Source organism: Ptychodera flava, chromosome 10 (assembly GCF_041260155.1).
Source record: "Ptychodera flava strain L36383 chromosome 10, AS_Pfla_20210202, whole genome shotgun sequence".
In the NCBI taxonomy this organism is placed as follows: Eukaryota; Metazoa; Hemichordata; class Enteropneusta; family Ptychoderidae; genus Ptychodera; species Ptychodera flava.
Window position 1 is genome coordinate 29,935,168 of NC_091937.1, and position 25,180 is coordinate 29,960,347.

At 37.1% G+C, this 25,180-nt stretch overlaps 2 protein-coding genes across 3 annotated transcripts in view; one reads left to right on the top strand and one right to left on the bottom strand.

Annotated features, from left to right (window-relative positions):
- The window catches only part of LOC139142475 (cytoplasmic tRNA 2-thiolation protein 1-like), a 61,056-nt gene extending 40,402 nt beyond the window's left edge, over window positions 1-20,654 (bottom strand). Inside the window, exon 1 of one of the 2 annotated variants that reach the window (XM_070712415.1) lies at window positions 20,501-20,654. In XM_070712415.1, the coding sequence (XP_070568516.1) occupies window positions 20,501-20,557 (57 nt within the window). In that variant the 5' untranslated portion in view covers window positions 20,558-20,654. Of the gene's footprint in view, window positions 1-9,393; window positions 9,430-20,500 lie in introns of those variants that run through there. The other variant, XM_070712416.1, reaches the window with a different exon arrangement.
- Window positions 20,655-22,004: 1,350 nt separating this feature from the next.
- On the top strand, window positions 22,005-23,809 carry LOC139142458 (oligodendrocyte transcription factor 2-like). Its single transcript, XM_070712397.1, has one exon. It carries the CDS (start codon window positions 22,177-22,179, stop codon window positions 22,891-22,893), a length of 717 nt encoding a protein of 238 aa, XP_070568498.1. The 5' UTR covers window positions 22,005-22,176; the 3' UTR covers window positions 22,894-23,809.
- Window positions 23,810-25,180: the final 1,371 nt, after the last annotated feature.

Sequence of the window (25,180 nt, forward strand, 5' to 3'; positions counted from 1 at the left end):
CAGCAGATGACACTAACAAAGACTCGGAAGCAACTGACGCTCTTTTTCTTTCTTTACACGTATCCGTACTTAAACACGCGCAGATGATATCAAACGCATCCCCCACACAAAGGCAAGATGAGTATTGGGAAATTTGATTATGTGCTTTTACACTAGCACTCCAAGGCACACTTAAAAAAAGATTGCTCCGTTACCAGGCGAAGGTTAGAGAAATCTCCAAAGCCCAGATGTAAGCTTTGGGCTTGCTTTTACTTAAGGTGGCAGCCCAGATATGCATAACGCTGAAATTCTATTTCGTAGAAAAGGGGAGAGACACACTCTGCACCTAGGTTTTATCCCCTATCCTCGGGGCATTCTGCTGCTAAAATGGTCTATGGCTCTCTCTCTCTCTCTTTCTTTCAGTCTTTTCTTTCTTTTTTTTTTTGACAAGTAGGCAGATGTCAACTTTGCGAGGTACACATGCACACCTTCTGGCTCCCAGTTTCCTATCTCTTGTTGATCAACGCTGCAGTCAGCGCGCACGCTTGCAAGGGGAGTCTTCACTTAGAGGCAAATGCCCATTACAGCCTGCATAATACAATCACAAACTGATCTTGCCTTAATAGCATTTTAATGGGTGAAACAACCGCCCAGCTCTTTTTTTTCTTCTTTTTTTTTACTATGCCTAATACTTATATGTCACACTAAGTCTAATTACCATACAATCTGTCTACCCATGGAGCCCAACCGACTCTCCTATTGAGCAAGTGTGTATCTGAGTGGGACTCCGAATGCCCTCGGCTAGGACAGTCAACAACCCCACACTCTGTTGGCTCCCCCCTCTCTGACTTAATTAGATCAATCATTTAATAATTTGAAAATTATATTTACAAAGACTAAACTGTCAGGGTGGTAAACACTCTGTCTGTTCCGGCACACTTCAGGCACATGCACATACTGGAAATATGGGCAAACAGAAAAGGCAATGGCACTCTTCATGCTGGATAATCCTCTTTTCCGGGGTTTTAAGTCAGGCCATTCAAACTAAGGGTTGTGATGCATAAAAATGGCACAGAACCTCTCAGAACAAATTTCCCCATTTGAGATTTCATGACAACTGGGAGGAAAAAAAGACAAACATACATAACGACTTTAAAAGTTTATTAATCTTGCTGAATATAAGAAAGGAGTTTTGTGATGAAAATTTGGGGTTTTTTTGTCCTTTTTAAAAAATTTTTTGCAGGTATAAATAAACTCATTGCATATTTGCAAAATGAAGTGTTTGAAAATTTACATATACAGGTTGATGTACGGTATGCTGGTGCCCAGTGACTGAAACAGTTGAAATGTATGTGTTTCCAGGACAGTCTCTCTCCCGGAAAAAAGTTTACTTTTCTACAACAATGAAATCAACACTAAGTTTTAATGAGTAAAACAGATGATTTTGCCTCTCAATTGTTGGTCATGCAATTCATCTGTCTCACTCCTTTCCTTTCCATTTCTCACCTTTCTTTCTTGCCTTATGGATTGATTAATTGATTAATTGATTGATTGATTGATTGATTATGACCAGATATCAGTGTTGGATGACTTATGTAAATCTTATGCCGCAAAAAGATCTGTTTCAGGTCCTTGGCAAGAGTAAAGTGATCAAGATGATGTTTTTTTTCCTACTAACTTTGACACGATATTATGTGATTTTCTGGTTTTGTTCCTTGACAAATTGCATATGAGACCATCAATGCAATAGATATCAAATTTTTTTACTGTATGTATTCATTTTAAAGGTATTCTGTCACCTGTTCCAATTTTGCCACAGTTACCATGGAAAGAGAAAATCTAACCAATCACAGACTTTTAAGCGGGTGGCCGCTTTTTAAAAACAGCGCCCTCAAATGGGCATTTTGAATACAAGGAACGCCCCCTTACCATATATGGGCATATTTAGATTACAGGTGACTGTATACTTTTAAAGCATTTTCAGGCAAGGTACATGTACTGAGATGTTCTAAAATAAGGATAACTTTGCCATCAGCAGGCCAATGGGATTTGATATCACCAGTTTTATGACTTGTGCCTTGGTGGATTGTTCCCGGCCCGACCACTTACCAATTTAGCTGCTATTATGACTTACCAAAGTAATTGAACGATATATTGAAAATGTAGATATCAGAAATAATGTAATTCTGTTTAACCCTTTGAGTATTAAAGTCAATTTTTGTTGCCTGTACAGAATATAATATCAACAAATTTTTCAGAAATAGACAATTTTTTTTAGATTTTACAAAACATTTTGGACAAAAACTGTAGCCAATGAAAACTTATATCTATTTGGTCTACACCTATGAAAAAATTACAGAAAAATTCATGAAAATTGGTAAAATGTCACAATGGAATTTTGGTGGGAAAATTACAGCACCCAAAGGGTTAAACAGGAAGCTTTGGAGAGCTTTACTATGTACACTGACTTAAGCATAGTGGCATGCTTGGTAGATATGCTGAAAGGTGGACCCATTGAAGCTAACATACTAATTGGTTTCCTGATGGGTCTTCCCTCTAATTCTCATATTAGCTTGGTCTGCCAAGCTACTCTTCTCTGAGTAATATGCCACTGAGTTCACTATTCTTTCATTTGTCGTCTGTCCCATAAATGTAAGTTTGGCGTGGAAAAGAGTTTGCTGAAATACTCGGAGAAAAAGATTGTTTGTTGCCCGTGCATGCTTCAATCTTAACTGACTGAGTCAGTCGTTGTTTTAGTTAGTCAAAATGTACACATGAGGAATGGCAGTGTGCTAGCTGCAGCATTAACATCTGAAGAATCATATGTGCAGTTCTGCACAATGAACTGATTGTTCTCATCTTGACATATATCAGAATTACCACTGCACACCGGTATGTACATTCTTTATTCGTTCATTTTGAAATATAAATAGGTTGTTGGTTATTGTATGCTCAAAACAACAAAACAAAAGAGACAAAAATGAAAACATTACTGCATCAAACTTGTGAGTGTACTAGGATGAGAAACGAAAACCTACAATTGTTTTGGCTTTACTGAACAAATCCTGCTCTATCTCTTGGAGGACCAGCCATTTTGAATAAAGAGATAAGACCAAACGTATGGGATGAAACGGTGAGGATGCGCTTTTCCTTTTAATTTTCAAGATCTACTCCACCAATTATTTCCGACAGCAGTAACTTCAACAGTCAACTAGATTAATATCATTGCTATAGTTACAGCTGCCTTTTCATGGAACCAAATGACGGAGCAAAGAGTGAATTTTTTTTATTAAAATACATCGGCTGGCGAAACTACTGGTATCTTTGTCTGATTTTTGAAACATCTACCATCACAATTATTTTTGCCAGTTTATCAAAATGTCAATTCACGTAATTTCTTCAGTGTTTGGACTTAATTTTCAGTGTTTCTTCACTGATATGAATCAACTCAAACATGCTGACATTTTTCCTCCCAAACTACATGTATGTGATTGTAATCACACTGTATTTCCTGAATTGCTTTTGAAATTTCCGGTATGAATAATATTGGAGGGGGGGGGGGGTAGTGAGATTGATTATACATTGCTCTTCTGAGCAGTCACTACTTAAAACTGGCCTTGGTGATTTACAACTATATTAAAAGCCCCCTCTGCTACAACCAACTACAGAGAACACTGGTGGGCCAAAAATTGGATATAAATTAGAAAAAATTGGAAACAAATAGCCCATGGTCTGACCTTTCTGCTCGATTTCTTTTGACAACAAAGGCCATCTACAGGCTGTAAAAATCAAACTTTCTGTGGAAACCTGAAAACAAATGGTGAGAAACCCAAGGGAGGGCTGTCTCTAAAGTGCCCTGTTCAGCTCAAAAACTGCTCATTCCCTTTATGTCAGGTTCAATGAAAACTACTCTATTTTTTCAAGAGGACTGGAGTAGATCATGTAATTGATGTGAATTCTGTAAAATAGGCTGCAATATTTAGGAGTTCGAAAATTCATGCCAACTCTTTACAATCTAACCCTTTCACCATAATGGTCTGGCCCAAACCTGTGGTTATCAATGGCAATTTTGGACCTATTTAGAGAAAATTGGGGTGCACAGGTTACCTTGTAGACTAGAACTTTGCCAGGCTGACCACCGGTAAAATGACTGCCAGAAATTTCACTCTGACGCCTGACTCAACCACAAATTACCATTATTGCATTTTCATCGCTTTATAATTCTCAGTTCATTTCTCTCTTGAAAGATCTTTCAATGGGGGTAAAAAGGAAAATATTGACTCAGAAAATATTAGTTTAACACAACAAGCAATACAAACCGTGCTCACCAACACTCAAATCAAATTATGCCACAAAATATCAAATATTTCGCACTCAGTCAAATTCCTGTATTTACAATTTTTATCCAGAAATTTTGATGAAATTTTCCGGAATCAAAAATTTCTTACTGTGTAATTTTTTTTTTAAGGGAAAGCTTTTGCCCACATTGGACTGATGCCAAGAACTGGTGGCAGAAAATTGCCATCACACCTTAGCTAAGATGACAGATGGCACAGAATTTACAAGGCAGGTGCCCATAAGACCTGAACCTCCCATTTTTACTCAGCATCGTTGACACAGAGTAAAGAAATACAAAAAACCACCATACACACCCACCCCATTGTCTCCCTGCCTGCCTTTCTCTAACTGATCAAATTTGCAAATTTCGTTTCCATTTGAACTTTTTTTGTGTGTGTTGTCCAAGGGCTCTAACCCGATCATGCTGAAATAGTTTCAATCAGCTGTTATGGAAAGACACAATTGGAAAGAAAACCATTCATGCGTGTTGTAACTTTTCTTTGGAAAAAATTTAAGGTGAACTTTTTAAACCAGATTTGTGTTCGCCGAAAACATCATATTTAAAAAATATGGATCAAAAACTATCATACTTGAAAAAATTCCTCCTTGACTTACAAGTTCAGTAATATCTTCCATACACAAAGGTGGTGATTAACTTGTTGTGTCTTGATGTTAATTCATCTGCAGGAAAGCAATTCAACTCTTCGAGCGCTGTAATTTTTCCCGCCAAAATTTTAGTGCAATATTTTACCAATTTCATGAAATTTTCCGTAATTTTGTTCATTATTTTGGACCAAATGGCTATCATATTTCATTGGCTACAGATTTTTATCAAAATTTCTGCAAAAATCAGCAAAAAATTGACAGGTGTATATTAAAGGTGGCAAAAATCGACTTTGCAGAGGGTTAAAACTTGCAATAAACAAGCGACCTAGCGGCCGATATAGCTCCGCTGTGTTTATGTAGAGAATAACTATTTTTGACACATGTTGATGAAGAAGGTGGAAATCTTTGATAGCTCAATGCAATGGCCAGAAAAAAGTGGCTAAAATAAGCTGCAAAAATACACAATTTCATCATACTTTGAATATATCACATTGGATCATCCCTAAGAACATTTAAACAAAAGCTATCCGATGAGTAGTTGTTTGAGAATGAAATTTTCTGACCACAATTGACAACATTGCCCCCAAAAATAAAAATTGCAGATTTCATCATAATTTCAAACAATCAAATTTAGTTCATCTATAGAAACCTGTATACCAAATTTCAAAGCTGTTAGACCAGTACTTTTTGAAAAACACATTTTTTGACCAAAAATGGGAAAAATTGCCCTAAAAATTCAAAATTGCAGATTTCATCATTATTTCAATAAATATCATTTACTTCATCTATAGAAACCTGTATACCAAATTTCAAAACTATCAGAGTAGTACTTTTGAAAAAAACATTTTTTGACCAAAAATGGCAAAAATTGCCCCAAAAATACAAAATTACAGATTTCATCAGAAATTCAATATATATTACTTAGCTCATCTGTAGAAACCTGTATACCAAATTTCAAAGCTATCAGACCAGTACTTTTTGAGAAAACAACTTTTTGACCAAAAATGGCAAAATTGCCCCAAAATTACAAAATTGCAGATTTCATCATAATTTCAATAAATATCATTAAGGTGATTGTAGGAACCTGTATACCAAATTGCAAAGCTATCAGATGGGTAGTTTTGGAAATACACATTTTTTGACCAAAAATGGAAAAAATTGCCCCAAAAATACAAAATTGCAGATTTCATCATAATTTCAATAAATATCATTTAGTTCATCTGTAGGAACCTGTATACCAAATTCAAAGCTATCAGATGAGTAGTTTTGGAAATACACATTTTTTGACCAAAAATGGCAAAAATTGCCCCAAAAATACAAAATTACAGATTTCATCAGAAATTCAATATATATTACTAAGTTCATCTATAGCAACCTGTATACCAAATTTCAAAACTATCAGAGTAGTACTTTTTGAAAAAAACATTTTTTGACCAAAAATGGCAAAAATTGCCTTAAAAATGCAAATTTGCATATTTCTGCACAATTTGAACAAATCTGAAATAGATCATCCCTAGGGACATATGTACCAAATATCAAAGCTATCTGACTGGTACTTTTGAAGAAGAAGATTTTTAAAATTTTTTTACCAAAAATGACAAAAATTGCCTTAAAAATACAAATATGCAAATTTCACCATGATTTGAACAAATCTGACTGAAGTCATCCTAAGTAAACTGCATATCAAATTTCAAAGCAATCGGACAAGCGGTTTGAGAGAAGAAGATTTTTTTACCAAAAACACCAAAAAATGCCCCAAAAATACAAATATGCAAATTTCACCACGATTTGAACAAACGTAAGTGAGGTCACCCAAGTGAACTGCATATAATATTTCAAAGCAATCGGACTTGCGGTTTCAGAGGAGAAGGCAATTGTTGACGGACGACGGACGACGACGGACGACGACGGAAATCAAAACTATTTGATAGCTCCGCTCGTTGACAAGCGGAGCTACAAAATTTAAACATCAAATATTTCTGTGTGATAGTTATACTATCATACCTTCTACATTAATTTTGTAATTAATGTTGTATTTTCAAACTGCCAGATATTGTGATTTGTGGCTTTTTTATTGTAGGAGACAGATGAAATGCAGTTTCATTTTAAAATGTAGTTTATAAATGACTTCATTAATTTGCTCTTCTGCGAGGAAGATTTTACGTGGGCTATATGATTTATTTGAGAAAGAATAAGTCTTGTTAATTTGTATTGTCTTAGTCTTCTACCAATTCAATGCACCAGAATCAAACAGGAAGTCAACTCAATGTCTCTTTTATCTTCTTGTCTCCAACAATGAAACATATCTCCTTGGGAATTAGTAGAGTGGAAAAAGATTGACATTCAAAGACAGGAGGAATATACATCTTGTTCAAATCCTCTTTCTAAAGCATGGTTTTTTGGGAAGTGTGCCTTTGACAGTTGAGGGTTGACGTTTTTGCTTCCTGCTTGCAATTTTTAGACACAAGTGGGCATGTACCGGGGACTGGAGTGTATCTCTTCAGTTAAAAGTTGGGTTCTAGAAAACGCAAGTTTTAGAAAACAGTATTTTCTTCTACTATTAGTCATAACTGGCAGATTGTGACAGACACCAAATATTCACTCATTCTCTCATAAGAAAAGTTGAAATTTTCAAAGCTCTGATGAGAATGTAAACTTTACATAAGGGTGTACTGTAACATTTGAAAATTATTCAATCAATAGTGGACATGAACTTAAGCAGATCACATTACTGATAAATGACAAAAAAGACTGCAAAAGAGAATTGACAAAGGAGTTTGAATTGCACAATCAAATGTTCAGTACAGGCTCTTTTGTGAAGTCAGTTGCATGAATAGCGGCTCACATTTTAAACTTCATCAGGTAGAATGTGCCTAGGGGACAGATATTCAAACTCAAAAATTTTAAAAACACATTTTTCTGTTCCATCTCTTGTGAGGGCTCATTTTGAAGCTCTTGGAATAAGTAGAGCTTTCCCTGTCTTAGTTTTGTGAAGTTAACAGAGGGATGGTGGTCATTTTGAATTGGTAAATGTTAGGTAATTTGCCTCCTAGAACCAAATTTTGCACAGTGACCCGATTTTGTTCTTTATTTGGTAAGTGTATGGTTGAAAATTTCATTTAGGACATTTTGATAAAAAGTTTCAGGTTTGAAATGCATACAATCCTAAGTCACTTTTTGAAGTAACAGCAATAAACCAGGGTGATTACACATTGAAAAATGGTGAAAATACTACACATGGGTGCAAAGGTCACTTTTCCCCTTAGCTAATAGAAAATTTTAAAGTTCTAAAAAAGTGACGTGAAAATTAATATATTAACGTTCTGAGCAAAAAATCTCAGTATAAGACAACTTTCAAAACCTATTAGTCCTTTCACCGTTTCACCACCTAACTTTGGTGAGATCCAATTTGTTCTCCAGAGTTTGAATGGACATATATGCAGGAAAATAGGCATGGAACATTAAGAATATACGAGAAAATTGATCAGGAGCTGTAAATGACACTTTTTTATTAAGAGAGAGCAGTCTCTTCATATTCAGGTCATACGAATACTTTGACACTGAAGTCGCAATCAAGTTATCATTGTGTACAACAGAACAATTCACTTTAAGCATTATCAGTACTGGTGAAAGCTTCAAATTTAAACTTTGTTCAGTATTTACTACTGATAAAGTCGCAAACATGTATTGATATTCACCCTATCAAGTTTTCCTTCAACCCACTATACCTTCCGTTAGGAAATATCCCATTTGGTTGGGAATACATCACTGAGTCTCCTGGGGAAGTGTCAGTTTGGGGGTAACAACAGAATGGAATTACCGGAAGAGAAAAGAACAAATGTCACTTTCCGCAGAGCATTGTACCGATTGTGTGTTGGAGTTATTAGCATCCAAATTTCCTACCCAGGGTTGGTGCACCACTCAACGTTAACACCTCATTAACAGGTATTTAATTTTCAATCGTTGCGTCTGTCAGGTGATCCCTTCACAATTATACAGTCTGGTTACAACTTGAGAAAAAGCTATTTTGCATGTGTTTTGGATAATAAATGAGGATATTGTGAAAAGAGAGTCTAGCGTATGCCAATGTGGTAAGACTTTGAAGTGTTCTAAATGCATTGCAATATACAGAGTGTATTTTTGAAATTTCCATGAAATGCCTGCATTTGCTTTCTATTGCAACATCAAGTATAAAATGTATGGATTTTTGCAATTTTGTAGTAGACTATAATGTCTATTTTGTAATTTTGTTGCAATATTATTGAAATGTTTTTGTAATTTTGTAGTTAGCATATTTTTGCAAATTTGTAGCATGTACAAATGCATGTATTTCTACTTTTGTGGTTCATCATATGAATTCTTATTGCAACTTTGTAGCAGTATAAAATGTACATTGTTGCAAAGTGTTGCAAAATACAATGTAATTTGGAAATTACATGTATGTTGAAAGATAGTTCCCTAATTATTTACCTTCAGTTTAAAATTCACCATCTAGAAGTCTTGCAAACGAGTCACATCTAGGAAATGAATTGTACACATCTAATGCAAATTGAAAACAAATTGACGACATATGAAAGTTATGAATATTGCCTTTTTTGATTTCTTTTTTAAATACTGTAACAAACTAGAAACACTGCTTGGTTATTCATGATATCACATTCCTGTAATTTTTGCTGGTAATATCATCTTGAAACATTGAAAATTATGAATGCACTATAGACTTGCTTCAAGTAGTGCAAGCATATTAATATCAAAACAGAACAAATTGAAGGAATGAACTTCAGAAGACTGCTGCACTAGGTGGCCAGCCAGTAACTGTTGCCAAGAAAAGTCAGGTAACTGGGAGCAAGTCAAAATGCACTACTAAAACCTATGTAAACTGCACCAATCAATATCACAGTACTTAGACTACTTATATTTGTTTTCTCTCTTGGTATCACTACTCTTTAAAAACAATTGTATCTTTCTTTGTCACAATTAATGTAAACACCTGGTAAAAAGCAAAGCGTGCAATGGTGTCATTCAACACTGTTAAATTGTTTCAACAGAAAAGTCAACAGAATGTGAAACATCTCCGCAAATACTGAGACAACAGTTACAGAACACAGAAGCTTCAATTGGGGAAACTGTTACTTTTTAGGTTCAATGGTTGACAAAGGAGGGTACTTCACTGAAACAACCGTGCAGCTACTTGACATGAGAGGAATTCTTTCAAAAAAGAGAAACATTTTGACAAGGCTTACATCCCAGAGGAATTAACTTTCACAAAGGAAGTGCCTTGCTGAACAAACACAAAAGAGTCAACACTTTATACTACAATACCCATCAATTCACACCATGAGCCAGTATCATCAATACACACTGATTAATTAAGACAATAGAAATGTAATTAAGTTTGACATAATTAGTTTGCTGATTCAGTGGGCCATTCATTCACAAACAACTACTTTATCAAGTCTTTGTTATTTTCTATATACTTCTTGTAAGCAATTCAGGTTACTAAGCTAATCATGCCATCACTGTGCATGCTACTCTCAATTGGCCTGTATCTTTAAATTACAACCCAAGGCCAACTGTGATTTTTTTTCCATGAAAGGTAAAATGCCTATTCTCATATCTTTTCTTCCTGCCAGCATGAGGCTTGTTTGGTTTTTATCTCCGTCCATTTGTTGGTAAGTTTATAGCGTACTGCACCTGATCACCTGTCGACTTTCACAATTAGAGCATTATTGGGTAAATTTCCCGTCTCACAGTGTAATTGGTATGTTATTCTGCAGTTTTCGCCAGCTTCAGCACATAAACTGGAGCCAAACAGTGCCCTTTTCAGACTAGCCATTAATTAGGATTGTCATGATGACAAAACAGTTATGACAGTCATCTATGGACACTGACTCAAAAGCACATCCCGAAAGACACAGCATGCTTTAGCAATGCACAGTGTTGAGAAGTTTCACAGTGTTTGAGTAATCTTAATTCCAAAAGCTCTAGGATTATACTATTTGCAACAAAACTGCATAATCTTTTTCTGTGTAGGCATGCATGTTTTGTGATACATTCATCTCAGTTGTACTTTCAGGCCTCCAATAATAGAACTGAACACACAAAGAAAACATCAGAACAATTCATACAGTATAACTGCAGCTATTTGAACACAAATGAGTTAGTAGTGATGCATTTTGTATACAAATTTATATGTACTATAAGATTATTACTCCTTGCAATAGAATGTTCAAAAGTTTGTAACCATATGAACAAATATAGCTTGAAGTAAGCTGCAATTTCTTCACAGACTGACAACAGTTTGTAACTACTCATGCACAATGTACATAAACTTTGACTACAGTTTGCAACTATTTGCACACAAACTACATAAACTTTGACAACAGTTTGCAACTACTTGTGCACAAACTACATAAATACTGATTACACTTTGCAACTAGTTGTGCACAAACTATGTAAACTTTGACTACACTTTGCAACTACTTGTGCACTAACTATGTAAATTTTGGCTAAAGGAAAACGACTTTGACTACACTTTGCTACTACTAGTGTACAAACTATGTAAACTTACCAACTATTTATCAAAGTTGCACTGTGCTTAAAACAGCTTTATATTCTCATTTCTTTTTTGTATTAAAATTAACTTCTAGAATTAAGGAACAGTCTTGCCATTTTGCAGTTCGTACTTTATATTGTGCCAGAACAATAACATTAATTTTTCTGATGTTTGCCAAATAAAATCTCATTGATACCATAATGTCTTCGCTTCCTTGTTTCCTCAATCTGTATCTGTTATACTCTTTCATCATGTTTTAAGCTTCTGACCAATACAGCCAGCCTATCAAATGATATTGAATTGAAACAATAATCAACTATATGTAACTTTGTCCCTCTGCAGTAAATGTAGCCTGCCCTTTTTGGCATAACCAATGGATGGTTCAACCTGGGGAAGTCTCCATTCGCCAATACAAATGATGAAAAGATGAAAAATGATGAAAAGATGAAATATTATCAAAGGTTACGGCTTTTATCCCAAGCCTCAGGGACAGATATTCACACTCTCAAATTTCTACAATTCTTTTCTGATCTACTGGTACCACTTCTGAGCAAGCTATGAACTCACCAAAGCACATCTAACTTTTTGGACTTAAAATCACTGTTTTTAAAGAAGTTTCTCCAAGAGCTTTACAATGAGCCCAAGAAGTGGGGCAAGCTATCATTCTCATTGTAAAGCTCTTGGAGAAAGAATCTAAACTTTTCACCATCTTAGTTTTTTGAAAATCTAAACCTTAATTTTCCCCCATAGAGTTAACATATGAATGGCGGCCATATTGAATTTCAAATATCACAAAATGTTTGGTCATTTGTTTTGCTAGTTCCAAACTTTGCATCGTGAGCCCTGATTTTTATTGTTGATTTGGCAAGAGAACGGTTGAAAGTTTCATTTCGGAAAGTTTGAGAAAAAGTTTAAGTCTTTCACTTTTGAGGCGCACACTACCTTAACATTGAGATATGACGATGCAGTATCTTTTTCTACTTCTTTAATGAAGTGTTTCCTCTTTTGGATTTGAAGAATACATATATGAGAAGTTACGATCACAGGAGTTGAATGAGGATAAATAAATGAGCAGCTTTATCAGTCATGTTAGTAGTAGAAAGGGACTGTCTGCAATAGATGACAGGGAGACCCAACTTTGCCAGCTGAGACTTTGAAGACTCATGGTAATTTAATCTCCAACTCCTGTACGTGACTTTTGAATTTTTCTCACCTTGCACTAGTTAAAAGCACATTACCAGTGTTAGAGTTAATCCTAGCTTCTGCTCAGAGCCATAAAAGGCAGCAAATCAATTTACAAATCCTGCAAAGAGGCAGTTGGAATTCATTTTTGCATGATTGCATCCTGTCCAAAGTGTGATCCTGTTGACATGGTTTCAATAGGGATACCATTTTAGCTGGCTTTTGTTGACCGTGCCTGAAGCCCTCCAGCACTAAGTCAACCATCAAGGGGCCTTTTTTCGCCTCGGAGACTCAATAATTATCATGCTTTGTCTTTGCTTAGTCATGCCATGCTTCCATGCACTTGCCACGTGGGCTAAAATGGTACCATAAAGCCAGATTTGGATGAAAACTGACCCTGTACATAAAAAGTTAGATGTGCTTGGGTGAGTCCATTGTGTATGAAAGCAGATATCTAAATCAACACAAAAACTACTACTCTTGTGAGGCAGCAGTATCTTAAATTAACGATTACATGCAAATGTATCAAAACTGTGCTTGAATTTTAAAATAAATGAAATTACTGAAAACTCTCATTTGACAACTTCAACAATATTCATGCAGCATAAAAGTTTCTGCTTCTCCTTGCACAAATATACAAATTTCTTACGTTAGATTTTGATGACTATTGGAGATGAGTTCGTAGAACATTGTCTTTGTTACACTGATAAGACAGAAGCATAGAAGAATAATCAAAATCAACAGAGACAATTAACGTTCCACACCAGACTGGACCATGTAAATATTGCAACTTAAAGTTTACCTTTATATCAATTCAAACTGCTGTTTGCAGTAAACAAAGACTCGAGGCAGCTTTAGGGCTAGTTTCAAAGCTTTATAAGAATTATTCACTTGACATGGTACATTAGGTTTACTGAAATACGTTAAGCTAGCTTAACTAAGATTGTATGTCCAACCATGTTTTAATTCACAAGTCTTCAGGTTTGGAAACAGGTAAAAGTGATACAGAATGTCAAGGCAGGTCTTCATCATCATGTACACAAGGACAAGCATTCTTGTAAGCCATACTGTTTTTTTCTGATCACAAACCTACACAAAAATCAAGCTGCAGCAGAAACAACAGCTACTTTCATGATCTTCAAGCATACAGTATTTGTCATGACCTTACTACACAGTAATAAAGTTACCTGAACTTTCACAAACAGGCAGATTGTACCAACAAGATGAGAGAAGTTACCGTTACTATATCGTAATTACGAAACTTTCACAAACAACACTACCTTGAACAGAAACAGCCAATGCGTGTATCACTGAAACTGTCCCACCATGCAGTCCAAAATGTCAGCCAATTAGGAAGATACTATTCTATTATCAGAGCTATATCTAAAGTATGACAATGACAAAAAAGTGGTCTCTGGAAAACATCGCAATTAACGAGTATTTATCCAGGTACGGAGGCTTCTTCTTTGAGAATGGAGCTGTCTTGCAGGGGGTCTACCTATTGCTCTTTGTCAAGGGGAGCAAACTGTGATATAAGCATCTGGTCTAGATAACTGCATACTTGAAACAGAAAAATTGGAAACCTGTACATGTATGTGTTCACAATCCTGCTTACATCCTCAAAAAGAGTTACAAAACCATGCACTTTTGGTTGCTCTTCGCCAAAAATCTTCTGTAATTTGGAAATAATTTCACTTTGGCTTTGAAACTTGCATTAAATAAAATCTTACTAAATCTTTTTTGTTTATGAGCTAGTTTTCAAACAGTCTCTTTCTGACTTTAGTCCATAAATCAGGACGAAACTTCTTTTCATCAAAAAAGTACAGTTTGTTAATGGATTATGAGATGATAATACCATCTCTAACTATATAGATCAATTTTTTCACTCTTGGGCTAATTACGTGAGCTGAAGAAGAAAAGCAGCCATGGAGGTCCCACGGTTTAATCCTTTTACTTTGCCTCTTTGTTTATTTGGTGAAGGAAAAATGTCGCAATATTTTTGGCATGTTACATGTAGTTTTTGTCATGTGTACTTTCACATACCCCTTTGCTACTAACAATTTTTGTTGTGTAATTTCACAATGTCTGAGTAACTTTTTGATGCTACCACGCACTTGCGCAGGCTACATCAACACATTTGATCAACACAGACAGGTATAAACAATCATAAGCTTAGCCTCTAGGTCACCAGTCACTGCAACTGTCTGGTTCAAAACTGGCTGAACGTGCTCACAATGCTTAACATCTTCACAGAAATACTTGTGCGTATCAAGAGGCTGAATATTTTTCCAACGCACTGGGTAGAAACAAGAGCAAAATGGAAGAAACTATGGCAGTTAATGAGTCTCTCTTTTGTGGCACATGCAACAGGAAATACAGTGGAGGGTTTTCTCTTTTGCTTTTGTTTTTTTCTACATGTTGACAGATTGTGACAATAAGACTTAGTGGGTGTGTCAGTGTAGGGTAATGAGGGTATACATAGCCTGGGGCACTTGTCCCGTCAATAGGCCACAGTAGGGCACCTTCTGAAAGCAGCTTAATATTGTCGCCCAGAAAATCTCCGACTGCATGATTTGCTCCTGCTGGGTGCTACTGATGTCATTACTTTAAAAAGCTGCCGCTATTATGCGAGAGGAATTTTCACAACTGGAAGTCCACACAACAATACATTGGATACATCACTGCCGTAACAAAGATCTAGCTGTCTGGAAGAACTGCTGCTCTTCAAAAAGATTTCAAAACTTTTGGTCCATTTTTGTTTCCACAAAAGTCTACCACACCATCATTTTCATTACTCTCAAGTCATCTTTACAGACTTATAAAACAACCCAAACACAACACTAAGTGAGGAGCAGGACAGCATTTGGAACTTTTGTACACATTATTCTTGCATAGTTTCATAGCCCTACTTTCTGTGTGATAATAGCTTGACCAGTTTGGCCAAGTTACCATGAGAATGATGAAATACTTCAGTTTTCTAAACAACGCTTGCAAACAAGTAAGTACAACAAAGGACATGGAAAACTGTCAAAATCAACACAGAAACTTTCACTTCAGACTGGTTAAAATCTGGCCTATCAAAGCGACAGACTGTCAGAAGAATACAAGTGTCAACGAGATGACAAGTAGTACAACCTAGCAGGGGTTCAGAGCCAAACCTAGGACTTCTTCATGGCAAGGAACAGGCACGTGTGTTGATTGTATAGTTTTTAAAAAAACTGATAAGTCAATTAGCTTGATGAGCATAAGCATAAATTAGCACTAAAGCTATGTAAATTCTTCTCCAAAGAGTCATAAAGGGATTTTCGTCTGTTAGGTAGTATGTGTCTCGAAGGTGAAAGACTTAAACTTTTGCTTAAACTTTCCTAAATAAAACTTTCAACCGTTCTCTTATAAAATCAACATTAAAATCAGGGGTCACTATGGAAAGTTTGTAATTGGGGAAACAAGTCACCCAAATTTGTGATATTTGAAATTGAAAATGGCCACCATCCCTATTTTAACTCTTCGGAGAAAAATAATATTTCTGTTTTCGGAAAACTAAGACGGTGAAAAGTTTTCTTACACCAAGAGCTTTAAAGTGAGCACCCACAAGTGGTAGATCAGAATAGACCTGATAAAATTTGAAAGCCTGAATATCTGTCCCCTGGGCGCGCTCTACCTTAAAAGTATATCACATATTTCAAGTTGCTTCTCCAGTAAAAAATGAAGTGTCTTCCTGATTAGGGGGTACACTCTCAATGTACTGACAGTAATGTCAACAATACCTCTTAATCTGTGAACAGACTGTCAATGCTGTTAAACAAGCAGACACTGGTGTTCACTCAAACAAACTTCAACGCAAGAATACATCATAGCATGGTACCCAACAGTGCACCTGCTTGAAATTTTTTACTTGCCTTATGCTAACTTGCCTTATATAGCTAATTTTTCACGTGATTATCTTCTGGCTGTGGAGTCTGTCAGACTGCTAAAGGGGCGTACAAATTATCAAGATGAAATCGTCAATATGTGTTCAGCACTAGAATCGTTTTAACCCTGAAATACCCAATGTGTAGTACAAAGGTCTGATAAAACTGTAGGAAACAAAGGATCAAACCAGAATGTAATGATGTAAAGGGATACACAAACTTGGAAATGCAAAGTTCTGAGAATGCTCAAAAGATGAAAATTTCATATAGAACTTACACAGTTTACATGCAAAACTTCACAAAATTTATTTACACTTTAATTGCACAACTATTAAGATTTTGTCTTGACTCCAGAAATGAGAGTTTCTTGATCAACAGATTAAAAGCTTTTCTGAACTTGGACACATGCAAATGACATTCAAGGAACAAAGTTAACCGGTACTTGGTATAAATTCCTGGCATCAAGCACCTGTACGTTGACTTGTTTTTTTGTCTCTGTTGCAACTTAAAGATTGCTTCCACGTGGCTAGAGAGAAAGAAAGTGCTGGCTGATTACTGTAAGAAAAGAGACTACAAAACCACCATTGAATTGGTTGAATTTACAATGTACCAATTACTGTGTCTATGTACATATCACCTGCTACCAACTCTCTTTAGTTGTGCCTTAATTAAACCAAATTTAATTAACCAATAGAGAAATAATTAGCATGAAAATCAAGTTACTTGCACGAGGAGCGATTTTCTCCAGTGTGCCATTCCCAATGTTTGACAGCCAACACAGGAAATTATCACAATTTAATTCAATTATCAGCAAATACTTAATTTGCGTTTACTTTTCCAATAACGCTCAAGCTGTTATGTTTCAGTATGCACGCCGTGGCAGGGTCTGACCATTGTGAACAACAACACACCAAAGTGAATGAAATTCAACACCCGTTTGTCCACAGACACACCTCGGAATACAGAAATCTGTTACTTCCACTAACACTTTTAAGGGGTGAACTTTTCAAATTATTCTATTCAAAAACCAAAATACGAGCCATTATGCAAAATGGTCAAAAGCTGTGGGTAATAAACTATGGAAAGTACGTACTGGTTTCTTATTGGTCTTTAAAGTGTTTAAAAAGGCTGAAGTATATCAAAACATGGAAAGATTCAAAGCATTCTCTTTCCTCTGAACATCTATAACTGTACAAAAGATGTTTTCTACTTTGGACTGATGTTTGATCATAAACAATACGTGGCTTGGGTTTCAAGTATATTTTCAAGAGCAAAGTCAGCATAAAGGATAGGTTCTCTGATATAAATTCTTGATGTTGCATATGATCTTGAACATTAATTGCAGGTGCATCTTGAATAATTGCACTGATGGTCTATTGAGTCTCTTCTGTAACATTTGCAGACATAACAGAGACTAAATAGCTAAAAAGGTACAATACACCACATATATACAGCAGTGAGCATTGATGGCTGCCCAGGTCTACACACATTTTGCCCTGACCAATGACACTTTACTGGTCCAGCGGACGAGTGAAAAATAATTGCATTATTAATAAATTGTGTTCTGGACATTAAAAATTGACAACTGGACCTTAAAATTTATGTTGATACCTGTACATGGAACACAATACACACACTTTCTCTCTATCCCTCTCTTACTGTGATGCTCTGTAGGCAATCCAAAGTGTGGCCAGCAGCAGGTTTGCCTTACAAGAATAAGTAATTCTAGCTCCCTGCTTCATATCTCACTTACCATTTTTTTCCCTTATCTCATTGATGTGAAATTCTATCGTGTGAAATCATTCTCCCACTCAACACGGTATTATTTGCATAATTACGTGTTTTTTTACTTTAAGCCAAACATACTTTTTTACCATCTCTTGCATGACCATGTATACCTATCACAATTTTTCTTACATTTTATATATTGTAAGTTTATTTATTCACCTGAATCAAGAGTTATATAGTTGATACAGAGACAAAAATATTATATTAAGAACAATGGAAATTCGTAAAAAACATGACACGATGAATCAATCAATCAATCAATCAATCGATTGATCAATTAATTGGAGAGAAATGTTTCCATCTTCTGCTGTATTTTGGCTACTGAGATTTGGTTAGTCTCTCCAGTTCATCAGAGATTATTTGATGGAACTGTATTTTTACATCAAATTGTCGTGCTTCATTATCACCAATGAACAGTGACAAACAGCATATGTAAGTGTGAAACTTTCCAATAGCACTGACTGTAATCCGAAGTTTTACTTCTAAATCGTAAATGACAGTCATATTCCTGTTAAAATCCTGTTCCTCTCTGTCTGACACCATCATCTGTGATTTCAACTGTTTGAATCAACATTGGTGCAACCGAGTACCAATTTCACCCTGTACTCCTGGAACTTGTGGTTTCACTGATGCCTGGTCCACAACTTCTGACAAGTATTGGTTTGTGCATAAATGATCACAGCGTGATGTAATAGCACTGTTCACGGTTACAGAGCTATTACTAAACACAGCTGCATGTGTGCGGCATCGGACACTGCTGCTTGAAATGCAGACAAATTTTATCAATCTTGCATGTGTGGCTGTTGTTGTAGCTTGTACTCTGAGTCGTAAATATGTCGTTTAGTATTCATTGTTACACTAGCAGTCGCCTACCAAGATGTATTTTCATCATTCTTGCATGCATAACATTTCAAAAGCATGATCTAAAAATGCGGACAAATGTTTAATTTTGCACATTAATGAGAGAATGACGCCAATTATGAACAGCCCCGTTAGTAATAAAACCTATGTGTAGATGTGTGTATGTGTATTTATGTGTGGATAGATAGATAGATAGATAGACAGATAGATATAGTAGGTGTTGGTAGGTATAACGATATAGCTCAGCTGTCACATTTTTTTTCACATCAGCCCGTACATGTAATACCCAGTGTTTTCTCTGCATTTTCACTGAAGTGGGCAATTTCTGCCCAATTCATCAAAATTAGGGGGCAAACTTGACATTTGAGTGGGCAGTATTTTTTAATGCTTACCAATGACATTAAACAACATATCCTATCAAAACATGAACATAAAATGACACTGGTATCTAGGGAGACTGAAGCACAACTACATGTATGTCCTTTACTGTGTTTTCTTTTCGATGCGTCCACTCCACATTATGCACGTCACCAAAATTGAATGACAGGCGATATTTTGTCTTTTCCGGGGGAACAGCAAATTCACAGGTCACTACACTGTGCGCTTGGGTCACCATCATAAGGACGTATTTGTTTGCTGTGTTTTGTGCGCGATTTTCGCGCTGTCAGTAACTTTCATAGGGCAGAAAATGGCTCGAAATGCGCAATTTGCGCAATCGCGCCGTCGAGAGAAAACCCTCAATACCATCTAATTTTAAGCAATGAGTTTGTCGTTGCGTTTGTGAGTGGCACACAAATATTAAAACACATGCGCCTGTGTGTATTCTGGCAGGTACGACTTGGCATAGATATAGAAGAAGAGCGTCGACTATACATGTATACGGACTGAGCACGTGTTGGCGACCTACAAAATATAAACAAATATACCGGAAGTGCACAGTGCCAGTCTCTATTCGGTGCTTCCAAACTGGCGTCGACCGAATCTAGTAGATGCTGTGTGTTACCCGTTGTGCCGACACAGTTTTCAGGTAATATATTATCCATGACCGGCAACTGTGAAGGTTAACACTGCTACAGGATATACTGCACAAGTATGTACTTCTACACTGTAGTCTGTGTACTGTAGTCTGTGGATTTGTAATATTGTAGTCTGCGCGGTGTAGGGAGCGCACGACACGCTAGTACGGCGAGAAATTTGGGCGAATGTTAAAATTCTCTCTCTTTAGAATCTTCTGGACCACGTAAAGCTTAAAACAACAAAACTGTATAAACGTAATTACCGTTTTCGGCCTTTTCAGGATGGCTTTCCCTCCGCATATCGCACACCTAACGGGCATGTTGTCTTCTTCGCCAGATTAGTCAGTGCCTCAAGCAAATGTAAGGGAGGATCTGATTGGTCGATTTAACAGCCACCAGAATGATATCAAAGTGAGCATAGGGTTGAGATTCATTGATACGAATGAAGGCCACGAAAATTTTAATAGTAAATATCAATCAAATACTTGGGAGCGCTTCTTTATTTTCGCAAACTCACGGAGTTATTCTGTTTAACGTGCAGTTAACTCAGTTCTATTTCAACCAATGGGATTTATGTTTACTACGGTGACTGGACAAAAAAGAAAGTTGCGCATGCGTAATGAGAAGAACTCCCGCATTACGCAAAGTGAGACAGTTGGTGCAAACTGTGTGTGAGAGCTTAGCCGGCATACAACGAGAATTGACGGGGAAAAAGTGTGCCAACAACGTCCAATGATCAATAAAATAATTAGACACACTTTTCTTTCTCATCATAGTCTCCCTAAGAGGACAATAAACCATATTCACGGGTTAAAACTCATGGTATAGGTAACATTGCAGAATATTGTGCAGAACAGCAGTTACCAGGGGGAAAAAAAAAAAACGTTACAGGACGGACACTCGGAGAGACTGGGGCGGAAAGTTGGAACTTTCTCGATTATGGGATCCATCGAATCAGTGCCCGCTGTTATCGTTTCCTCCTTTAAATTCATTGAAATGTTTGGGAGATATTTCTTGGGTCATGTGGCGAAAATTTTCGACACTTTCAAACAAGTAATTATGAAGTAGTAGGTGTTCACTACGCAAATGTTAGGCGCGTGGGTTCAAATCGGTAGGGAGACCGAGTCTTGAAGATTCAACGCAAAAATTGCAATCAATGAATGAACGACAATAGGGTTTTAACAGCAAAATAGCAATAATGACATTTCCGGATTGAGGCAGAATGTAGTTGTTCACTTCGTGTTTTCTCCCCTTAACGTGCCCATCTTTTTATTGTCACTCTTTTTCGCTTTTCCTGGCGCAATTTTGCTTTGGAGAACTTATACGACCATGATGTCACACTACCTTGGTACAATAGTGAAGTTACGGAGGGTGACAACTCTTTTCTTGTGACACAAAAATGCCGTCTTGCACCTTCGCGCGTCTCAGTTGATGACCGGAGAGACAGAAAGGAGCAAGAAACTCAAGCGGACTGCACTGGCACATTCTTCGCCACACAGCTTTTTCAGTGTCTTGGCAACGGCCACTTGTAAGACACGCGAGATACGCGTGCCTATCAATCATGACAAACGGGCCTACATATGAGATGACAGTGTCTACATATTTTGTGGATTTCTGCGCCATATGTGTACCGCTGGAGTACAACAATACCGCAATAGCCGGTCGTTTGCGTGAAAGGGGCCGCTTTTGATTGGGTACACGTCGGCAGCATGGCTTTCAGCCAATCATTCAGTGATTGGACTCTCACAGTTGAGAGCTCACTATTGTCACTTTCAACGTCGCTATTGTTTTCCATTCACGGGCCGCTTTTTTAAGGCTGCCCACTCGGACAACTGTTCGCATTACTGAACTTTCGCTCCGAAGATAAGTATCTTACGATCGACCGACGACGTAACCATCCCTGTCTGCGTTTTTCTTTTCCCACCAGCTCTGACTGACGATGGCGACAAACTTTCCCGAGGCGATCTCACCGAGCGGAAGCGAGATGTCCCTGGCTAATAATTCCGATGCCGCCATGAACGACACAGCGAGCGAGTGCAGTTCGGACGTGAGCGACCATGGCGAGGCCAGGTCGACAAGTTCTACAGAGTTCTGCGAAGACACGCGGGGCCGGGCCGGAAAGATGAAGCGAAAGCCGACGAAAGGTTTAAAGACACTGTCGGAAGTGGAGCAACAGGACCTACGATTAAAAATTAACAGCCGAGAGAGGAAACGAATGCATGATCTGAACTCAGCTTTGGACGGCCTGCGAGAGGTGATGCCTTATGCACACGGACCCTCCGTACGCAAACTCTCAAAGATCGCGACGCTGCTCCTGGCTAAAAACTACATCCTGATGCTCTCGAGCAGTCTGGAAGAGATGAAGAGACTTGTCAGTGACATTTACCAAGGAGGAAGCGCCGGGGCTGGTCTGCACCACCCGGGCTTCGGTGCCAACAGAACTCGAGTGCCTGTCATGTCGACTGCCGTACACCGGGAAGTAATCGCCACCGCCGCGGCAGTTAACGCCGTAAGCAACCCGCTCAAGGATGTATCATCCCCGCACACACACGACGTTCACGCTTATAATCGATGGCCCGTGCCGTGCACGTGCACACAGTGCGCAGCGGAAACGATGCGTGTGCCCTACACAAACATGGCGAGGTACGGAAAGTAGGGGAGAGATTTCCCCCCATAAAATTTGAACTGAAAATGAACTTTTCCACATAAGTGTAAATACGAGAACGCTATATAACTTTTTTGACAAATGATTGCATTTATATGTATATTTCAGAAGTTGGTATTTTACGAAAACAAAACTGTACCTTGATGCTCAGGTAGTTTTACTATGACATGTCGTTTTATTTTTTTAACTGCCAATGGTTGTTGAAAACCTTGAACTATTCCTGTGAAATTAGTCAAAAACGAAGGCCCTTTAGCCTTAAATGTTATAGACTTCAAGGTGCATTTTACATCAGAACCTTGAAGATTACTCTTTTCACATTTCACATGCCTCTATGTAATCATATTTAAGAGTATGTCATCCAAAAGTAACTATCAGGAAAGATGTGATGTATCCATAATCTGAACTTCATCTAACCTTACTCACTATGGATTGTCTTCCATACTGGCAAATCAACTGATATATTTGAAAGACAAACGTTCTGGTGCTATTATAATTGTACACTGCCAACAGTTGAAAGAATTACCGCTAAGTTGTATACCCTTTCAATAGTCGAGCGCCGTTTATCAAACTGAAATATCAATATTTGTTTAATAATTGGCATACATACAATTATATATATATATATATATATATATATATATATATATATATATATATATATATATATATATATATGACCAAATCTACTCCTAAATATTGTTGAACTTACCATTTAAACCTGAAATGACGATGAACTTTCAAATCAGTTTATTGAGACCACTTTTACATAGACATGGTAATTTACCTGATTGTCATCTCTCATTTTTATGTCCGTGCGATTTTTTAAAAGAATTGAGACTGTTTTAATATCGCAGAATTACAATGTATGTCATAGGTAAATATAATACGATATTGTTTTAAGTGAATTTGTTTCCCGTGTTTTTTCTTTTTTATGCGAAAACAGAAATTTTGTCAAAAACCAGGTTGTCGCGATATCACCGTCACCGGGGAGATTTTAGGGAGGGTCCTGGGTCGGTAGATACAAGAGACAATTTGAACAGCTTGGAAAGTTGTACCAGAGGCGCCCCAGAACAACGCGAATCACGATGTGCAACGTGATTTATATCTTCTGCTAAGTATGAGTATACATCCCCGTATAAAAGTGGTAGAGCCGCATCTTTGTATCTTTTCACAACCACAATTGCCATTGTCAAGGTATATCAATGAACCGTCTGATATAAACGGTAGGTTTCTCCCCTTAATCCAAGCCCAACCAAACATCACCACGCTTCATGGATACTGCGCCCCGCGGCGATGGGCCCAGACCTTGGCTTTATACCAGTCGCAGACGCGGCAAATAAGCCTATAAATAACATAAAAAAGTTAAACATAGGCGTTATATCCAGCGACTGTTTGCTTTTCAAACAAAAGACGTCTATACCCCTTCATTTTTCACGCATCGGGTGACTTTTAGGCCTTGCCGCGAGACTTCTCTTTGTGCCGAACGGTAGTTTTGTAATTGTGATAGCGAGAACGAAAACTTAAAATAAGGCAGCGTTTGGGAAAATTTGAGAGAGCATGGAAAATAACGACTCATATTTGATGCTCACACGAACCGGATTACCTTTGTTTAAAGGAAAGAAACGGTAAGTCGCGCCTACAATTTTGATATCAACTTTTGCACCTTAACCGCTTTCTTACAGAATAATAAGAAGGAATACTGTTTCTGATTTTTACACTGATTAATATTATTGCCATTTAGAATATACCTCACAGCCATGTAATGTTTATCATTGCGCCTTTCACACATTGAATTGTTTGTATCGTTCCTGTTGTTTGTTTCGTTTGTTTGGGGTTTTCTTATTTTTCAACATGGCAAACTGAATGTCTACAATTACCTGTGTCATTCTTCTTTCCTGGTGGGGGAAAAAAGTCCACCAGGGTCACCTGAATTCATAGAAATGCAGACTTAATGGGACAAATTAATCAAAAATAAATCATTAAATATTGGATCATTTCCCCTTCCCAGTTCTCATTACGCATCAAACGAAATGGGTAGGACACCAAAAGAGGAAAAATATTGGACGGCTGGACGGAATTTGAGTTTCCCTTTGAAATTACCCGAATCTCTATCATTCTCTTGGACCCATGCGTGTGACTGAGCGTTACTTTGTCGCTCTTACATTTCAAAAAAAAATGGTTTTTTTTTTTCGTTTTCTGTTGATTTTTGATTCGTATGTCGGCTACAAGGGTAAAAAGATCTTTGTCAACTTTCGTGGAGTTAATCCGCTATAAAATA

Bases quoted from the DNA above. Each gene is read 5' to 3' on its own strand.
- LOC139142458 (XM_070712397.1), top strand. From the start codon at position 22,177: ATGGCGACAAACTTTCCCGAGGCGATCTCACCGAGCGGAAGCGAGATG.